Genomic DNA, 8,441 nt, shown 5'->3' with positions numbered 1-8,441 from the left:
TGTTGAAAGGCTCTATATAAATACAAGTCTTTCTTTTAAAACCCCTGCTTCAAATGTGTTAAAACACTTTTTTTTAAAAACACGAAAATGAGCTAGATCTGTCAGAGTGTGTGTGTGGGATGGAAAGATGGCAGGACTACAACCCCCAGAATTCAGTGCGCGACGCGCTTTTCCGGTCGGACCATCCCTCCAATGGCGAGCGCCGCCCTGGCCGGAAGTGAGTGCGGAGGAGGGAAGCGGTTGGGGTGGTAACGGCGAGGGGTTCGGATTGATTTTTGAACGGCCGCGCGATGAGGGGCGGAGGAGGCTGGCAGCAGCTGCTGCTGCACGGGAGGAGGAGGCAGCAGCTGCAGGGACAGGAGGAGCAGCAGCCTCTGCCCTGAGAGAGCCGAGTCGGGCCCGCCCGCCAGTCGGCAGGGAGGAAGGCCAGCCAGGGTCTGGACCTGTGCGCTTTCCCGTCTGGACTCGCCGCGGCTGTAGATGATGGAACGGGCGATGGAGCAGCTGAACCGACTGACTCGCTCGCTGAGACGGGCCCGGACCGTGGAGCTCCCGGAAGGTGAGGCGACAGGGCCGGGGGCCGCTTCTGTTGACACCCGGCCCGCACTGGACGGGGGTACGGTAGTACAGTGGTTATGTTACTGGGGGACTAATGATCCAGAGACGTGAGTTCAAATCTCCCCCCAGCAGCTGGGGAGAATTAAAATTCAGTTAATCAAATTAAAATCTGGCATAAAAAAAAGTTAGTGTCAGCAATGGTGACCATGAAATTATCGGCTTGCTATAGAGGGAGTGCAACCAAGGTTCACCAGACTGGTTCCTGGGACGGGGGGATTGTCCTGTGAGGACAGATTGAGTAGACTAGGCCTATATTCTCTAGAGTTTGGAAGAATGAGAGGTGATCTCATTGAAACATACAAAATTGAGGAGAAATTTCTTCACTCAGAGGGTGGTGAATCTCTGGAATTCTCTACCCGAGAGGGCTGTGGGGGCTCAGTCGTTGAGTATATTCAAAACAGAGATCGATAGATTTTTGAATATTAAGGGAATCAAGAGCTATGGGGATAGTGCAGGAAAGTGGAGATGAGGTAGATCAGCTATGATCTTATTGAATGGCAGAGCAGGCTTGAAGGGCCAAAATGGCCTGCTCCTGTTTTGTTATATATAAACCCATCTGGTTCACTAATGCCCTTTCCAGGCCTGGCCTATATATGACTCTAGACCCACAGCAATGCAGTTGACTCTTAACAGCCCTCTGAAATGGCCTAACGAGCCACTCCGTTGTACCAAACCGCTACAAAAATGAACTGCGGTTTAAGAAGGCTCAACCACCACCTTCTCAAAAGCAATTAGGGCTGGGCAATAAATGCTGGCCTTGCCAGCAACGCCTGCATCCCATTTAAAAAAAACTTCCTCCTGATCCCTTGCACGCCAGGATTCATGCGGCGTGTTCCACATCACAGAAGTATCACAGATGAATTACAGATTTTTTTTTTTCCCTTAGTAAGGGAAGTTTGCAGCTTGCTTGTTTGGAGCGAGAAATTTTACAAGTACCTGGTGATTTGTGAAATTTCCTAAGCTGACACCCGTTTACCTGCAGTTGTCCTTTGGGACCCATTGCACCACTTTCCCCACACGGAATATCTGGGCACTGACGAAAGGACAAGTCATTTTAGCAGCTGAATAATTCTGCTGTAGGCCTTCAGACAACATGTGAGCAATATCCAGGGGTGTCAGGTAGTATTTAATTGGATTGATGGACTGAAAGGTATCATTCCAGTTAAGAACATAAGAAATAAAAGCTTGAGGAACATTTGGCCCCTCGAACCTGCTCCGCCATTCAGTAAGATCATGGCTGATCTTCTACATCAACTCCACCTTCCCGCACTATCCCTTGATTCCCTTAGTGTCCAAAAATCTATCTCTCCCAGTCTTGAATATACTCAACGACTGAACATCCCTCTCGGGTAGAGAATCCCACAGATTCATAACCCTCTTCAGTGGAAAAAAATTCTCATCAGTTCTAAATGGCTGACCCCTTATCCTGAGACTATGCCCACTAGTTCTAGACTTTCCAACCAGGGGAAAAATCCCCTCAGCCTTTACCCTGTTAAGCCCTCTAAGAATGTTATACGTTTCAATGAAATCACCTGTCGGCCTTCTAAACTTCAGAGAATGTTGGCACGTTCTACTCAATCTGTCCTCATAGCTTAAAAAAAACTCCACAGTTTAAAAACCATATATGGTTCACCACTTCCACCCCCCCAGTTTTTTTTTCCTCACCAAATGCCTGTCCAGTCCAACCCTCAGAAAATTCTTGAACTTATCAGCCTTTATTGTCTTCCTGGACAGGCCTTTCTAAATATAAATCACCCTCTGTAAAATAGTTAAAGCTGATCTGTCCACTCACTTTCTCTCTTCTGATCTTGATCTCATGGCCCCTTGATATAGTTCGCATGGCCATGGTAAACAGTTTCTCAGTGCCCAACACCTTTTACAAGATCTATTCTCTATTTTTCTCTGGTGTAAATAAACTCAACTCCTGTGATCTCTCTCAACTCTGCTGTCTGATGCCAAGTATCAGATGGGTAGCCCTTTGCATCTTGCCCAGTGCCATGATATTCTTCTTGCAATATGGTCAGAATGGCACAGTGTAGTCCAGAGAGGAATGAATCAATTGCACCATGTTGGCTCAGTAACATAGTCTGTGATTTGTGTTCTATTCCATGTGCTAAACAACCCAAGGTCATATTTGCCTTGTTTACCACTGTTGTACACTATATAGCCAAGTTCACTGTTCTGTCCACCAATTCCCCTAAATCTTTTGACCTGTGCTGTATCCTGTAGACTGGCACTCTTCAGTTTATAGCTCCAATGTTTATTCTGCTTCCCTTTGTATGTAACATTAGATTTCAATTGCCATTTCTCAGCTTAACTTCCTCTTTGCACTTCATCAGTCTGCTGTGAATGGTTTATAAACCCCATCCCACCTTAGTGTCACTGGCAAATTTGGATTCTTTTTGCCTCTACCTCCGCTTCCAAATTATTGACATACACCATGAATAGTAAAGATGCTATTCTGATTCTTGTGGCACCCCACTAGTTACTCCCTACCACTGATGCTGCTCAATGCATGGCCACTGTATCTCCTCTGATGCAGCTAGTTGCTAATTCACTTTAATAACTGCCCTTCTATTCCATGTTGTTCTACATTTAGGACCAACCTCCCATGTGGCATTGTATCAAAAGTCTTGCAGTCCTGATAAACAATGTCCATAGAGTTCCCTTTATCCACAAACTCTTGATATCCTCAAAAATGTAAGCATGGTCTGCTGAAGGACTTCATATCCTAGTTTTGTGAAGCTCATCTTCAAGGTAACTGGTCATGTTTTACCTGTGACAGATGTCAGGGTCATTAGCCTGTGTTTTCTAAAACAGTCTTTTTGCCCTTTTTAAAGGTAGGTGTTACGTTCCTTTCTCTCCAATCCTTTGGTGCAATTACCAATTCTAATGGTGCCCTGAAGATCTCTACTGAAACCTGACCATTTTCATCAGCTATTTTCTTCAGTACCCATGTGTGCAGGCTATCTTAATCCTCATTCAGAGCCTTCATTGCAACTCTCACTTATTTATTTCAATTTTTCTTTTTGTTCTTGTGATCAAAATTTCACTCCTGTTGATGATAAAATTAATGATGGATTAATAATGTTCTAGTAATTACATCATAGTCTATGGATGTTATCACGTTGGCGCTATACAGAGGTTGCCCGTGTCTGTCGCAAGACACATTCTTGTGGGCAGAAGGGTGGGGAAACGTGGCTTTCACAGTGTATTTATCTGTCAATCTGGAGTATGGTATGCACTTGCTATAAATATTACGTGTACTGTAACATACTCCCTGTCACCCTTTGTTGATAACTCCCTCCCTGAACCTCCCCGCCGCTCTACCTCGCTTTCCTCCTTTAAGACGCTCCTTAAAACCTACCTGTCATCTGCCCTAATATCTCCTTATGTGGTTCGGTGTCAAATTTTGTTTGATAACGCTCCTGTGAAGCGCCGTGGGATATGTTACAACATTAAAGGCGCTATATAAATGCAAGTTGTTCTAGTATAATAGCCCTGTTATTCACAATGAGCACTGCCAGGGCAGATATGTTCGTGTATCTCAGAAAATGTGATTTCAATGTACCAATTTGATTTTGAAGTTTAGATAAGTTTGGTGTAGAAACAAAAAAACAGACTTGCATTTATTTAGTGCCTTTCACATCCTTAGAAGATCCTAGAGTGCTTCACAGCCAGTTCATTACTTTTGAAGTGTAGGTAAACATTGCAGTATTTTGGACCAACTGATCGGTTTTTGGTGGTGTTCATTGAGGGAAGAATGTTGGCTAGAATACTTGAGGACTCCTTGCTCTTTCAATAGTGTTGTGGGTCCATCTGAACGAGCATACAGGCATCCGTTTGAGCTCATCCAAAACTCTGCTTCCCCTATCCTAACTCACACCAAGTCCTCTTCACCCATCACCCCTGTGCTCCCTCCAGGGTCTCGCCCCTCCCTATCTCTAACTTCCCCTACAACCCTCCAAGAACTCTGCGTTCCTCCAATTCTGGCACCTTGCGTATCCCCGATTTTCTTTGCTCCACCATTGGCGGCCATGCCTTCAGCTGCCTAGCCAATAAGCTCTGGAATTCTGTTCCAAACCTCTCTACCTCTCTCTCCTTTTTAAGAGGCTTCTTAAAACCTACCTGTTTGACCAATCTTTTGGTCACCAGTCCTAATGCCTACTTATGTGGCTTGGTGTCAAATTTTGTGTGATAACCCTCCTGTGAAGCACTGTGGGAAGTTTTACTATGTTAAAGGTGCGATATAACCGCACGGCTGACCCTTTCTCCCGCTTTCAGAATTCCCGTTGTACCTGGACCCCTCCCCCTGGCCTCTAACCCTCTCTAGATCTTTTCATCGCTAACCTCCGCCGTGACATTGGCCGTCTCCATTTCTCTGCTCCCCTCACTCACTCCAACCTACCTCCCTCTGAACTTGCAGCACTCCATTCTCTCAGATCCAACCCTGACATTGTCATTAAACCTGCTGACAAGGGTGGTGCTGTTGTTTGGCGAACTGACCTCTACCTAGCGGAAGCTGAGCGCTAACTCTCCGACACCTCCGCCTACCTCCACCTGGACCATGACCCCACTAGCGAACATCAAACCACCGTTTCCAAGACTGTCACTGACCTCATCTCCTCTGGAGATCTTCCCCCCCACGGCCACCAACCTCATAGTTCCCCAACTCCGCACAGCCCGCTTCTACCTCCTTCCCAAGATCCACAAACAGGACTGCCCTGGTAGACTCATCGTTTCAGCCTGTTCTTGCCCCACGGAACTTCTCTTCCTATCTCAACGCTATCTTTTCTCCCCTTGTCCAGTCTCTTCCCACCTACATCTGCGACTCTTCGGACGCCCTCCGCCACTTTAACAGTTTCCTGGCCCCAACCGCCTCCTTTTCACCATGGACGTACAATCCCTCTACACCTCCATCCCCCACCAGAACGGCCTGAGGGTGCTCTGCTTCTTCCTTGAACAGAGGCCCGACCAGTCCCCATCCTCCTCCGCCTGGCTGAACTTGTTCTCACATTGAACAACTTCTCCTTTGACTCCACTCATTTCCTCCAAATCAAAGGTGTTGCTATGGGCACCCGCATGGGTCCTAGCTATGCCTGCCTTTTCGTGGGATATGTGGAGCACTCTTTGTTCCAGTCCTACTCGGGTCCCCTCCCTCACCTCTTTTTCCGGTACATTGATGACTGTATCGGTGCCGTTTCCTGCTCTCGCCCTGAACTAGACAATTTCATTCACGTTGCCTCCAATTTCCACCCTTCCCTCACCTTCACATGGTCCATCTCCAACTCTTCCCTTCCCTTCCTCGACTTCTCCGTCTCCATCTCTGGGGATAGGTTATTGACCAACATTCACTACAAGTCCACTGACTCCCACAGCTACCTGGACTACACTTCCTCCCACCCCGCCTCCTGTAAGGACTCTATTCCATTCTCCCAGTTTCTCCGTCTCCGCCACATCTGCTCCGACGATGTCGCCTTCCACACCAGTGCTTCCGACATGTCTTCCTTTTTCCTCAACCGAGGATTCCCCTCTACCGTGGTTGACATGGCCCTCGACTGTGTCCGTTCTATCTTCCGCACTTCTGCCCTCACCCCTGCCCCTCCCTCCCGGAACCACGATAGGGTTCCCCTTGTCCTCACCTTTCACCCCACCAGCCTCCACATTCAACGGATCATCCTCCGCCATTTCCACCACCTCCAACGTGATCCCACCACCAAACGCATCTTCCCTCTCCCCTCCCCTTTCAGCATTCCGTAGGGACCACTCCCTCCGAGACACCCTAGTCCACTCCTCTATCACCCCTTCCCCTTCGCCCGGCACCTTCCCGTGCAAGCGCAGGAGATAGAAACATAGAAGATAGCAGGAGTAGGCCATTCGGCCCCTCGAGCCTGCTCTGCCATTCAATGAGATCATGGCTGATCATCCAAATTCAGTACCCTGTCCCTGCCTTCTCCTCATATCCCTCGATCCCTTTAGCCTTAAGAAATATATCCAACTCCTTCTTGAATATATTTAATGAATTGGCCTCTACTGACTTCTATGGTAGAGAATTCCACAGGTTCACCACTCTCTGGGTGAAGAAATTCCTCCTCATTTCTGTCCTAAATGGCTTACCCCTTATCCTTAGACTGTGACCCCTGGTTCTGGACTCCCCCGCCATCGGGAACATCCTTCCTGCATCTAGTCTGTCCAGTCCTGTCAGAATTTTATAAGTTTCAATGAGATCCCCTCTCATTCTTCTAAACTCCAGTGAGTATAAGCCCAATCGACCCAATCTCTCCTCATACGTCATTCCTGCCATCCCAGGTATCAGCCTGGTGAATCTTCGCTGCACTCCCTCCATGGCAAGAACATCCTTCCTCAGATAACGCGACCAAAACTGCACACAATACTCAAGGTGTGGTCTCACCAAGGCCCTGTACAACTGCAGCAAGACATCCTTGTTCCTGTACTCAAACCCTCTCGCTGCGAAGGCCAACATACCATTTGCCTTCTTAACCGCCTGCTGCACCTGCATGCTTACCTTCAGCGACTGGTGCACAAGGACACCCAGGTCTCGTTGCACTTCTCCTTCTCCCAATCTATTGCCATTCAGATAATAATCTGCCTTCCTGTTTTTGACACCAAAGTGGATAACCTCACATTTATCCATGTTATATTGCATCTGCCATGCTTCTGCCCAATCACCCAACCTGTCCAAATCATACTGGAGTTTCTCGGCATACTCCTCACAGCACACACGCCCACCCAGCTTTGTGTCCTCTGCAAACTTGGAGATATTACATCTAGTTCCCTCGTCTAGATCATTAATGCAACAGATGCAACACCTGCCCTTATACCTCCCCTCTTCCCACTGTCCAGGGCCCCAAACACCCCTTCCAGGTGAAACAGCGATTTTCTTGTACTTCTTGCAATTTAGTATACTGTATTCGCTGCTCACGATGTGATCTCCTCTACATTGGGGAGACCAAACGCAGATTGGGTGACCGCTTTGCGGAACGCCTCCGTTCAGTCCGTAAGGATGACCCCCCGAGCTTCTGGTCGCCTGTCATTTTAATTCACCGCTCCATTCCCACTCAGACCTCACCGTCCTCGGCCTCTTGCATTGTTCCATGGAAGCTCAACGTAAACTCGAGGAACAGCACCTCATCTTCCGATTAGGCACTTTACAGCCTTCCGGACTCAATATCAAGTTCAACAATTTCAGATCATAACCTCGGCCCCCATTACATTTTTACTTATATTTTTTATCCACACCTTTGTTTTGGCCCTCCCCCCCCCCCCCCCCCCCCTTTTTTTTCTCTCCCACGTGGCAGCTGTCTCCCATTCTGCCAGAACATTTCACACCTAATCTAGAGCCGTCTTTTGTCTCCACTAGTCCTATCACCATCTCGTCTCGCTTTGAATACCTCTTAATGTCTCTTCACTTCTCTTTTGTTCTCTCCCAGCCTCCAAACTGGCCTTTTAATTTGGTTCATTTCCTGTGCTTTTTCAGTCTTGACAAAGGGTTTTGACCTGAATCGTTGACTCTATTTCTCTCTCGACGGATGTTGCCTGGCCTGCTGAGTTTTTCCAGCATTTTCTGTTGTTTCTATATAACTGCAAGTTGTTTAAATTTCATCTGTCAGTGCAGCATTGAATTGTCAGCCTAAATTCTGTAATCAAGTCCAGGAATGGAGTTTAAACCCACAAACTTCTTACTCGTATATGAGATGCAACCAACTGAGCCAAACTGACATTGTGAGGATACCTGAACAACATATTGCCTGGCACTGTCCCCCAAGTATTTGTTAAATTTACAAGAACAGCAACTTGCATTT

General features: G+C 47.4%; 1 protein-coding gene across 8 annotated transcripts in view; it reads left to right on the top strand.

Annotated features, from left to right (window-relative positions):
- Positions 1-209: 209 nt before the first annotated feature.
- Positions 210-8,441, top strand: part of hace1 (HECT domain and ankyrin repeat containing E3 ubiquitin protein ligase 1) — a 92,500-nt gene continuing 84,268 nt past the window's right edge. For 3 of the 8 annotated variants that reach the window (XM_085997716.1, XM_085997715.1, XM_085997713.1), the window contains exon 1: positions 210-559. In XM_085997716.1, coding sequence (XP_085853842.1) covers positions 481-559 — 79 coding nt within the window. In that variant the 5' untranslated portion in view covers positions 210-480. The remainder of the gene's footprint in view (positions 560-8,441) is intronic. The other 5 variants (XM_085997718.1, XM_085997717.1, XM_085997714.1 and 2 more) reach the window with 3 other exon arrangements.

The sequence above is a fragment of the Somniosus microcephalus genome, chromosome 9 (assembly GCF_052327205.1).
Source record: "Somniosus microcephalus isolate GS21.2 chromosome 9, FLI_Smic_1.0, whole genome shotgun sequence".
Lineage (NCBI taxonomy): Eukaryota > Metazoa > Chordata > Chondrichthyes > Squaliformes > Somniosidae > Somniosus > Somniosus microcephalus.
The sequence above is the reverse complement of the archived record's forward strand: the minus strand, read 5'-3'. Positions and strand labels throughout refer to the sequence as shown.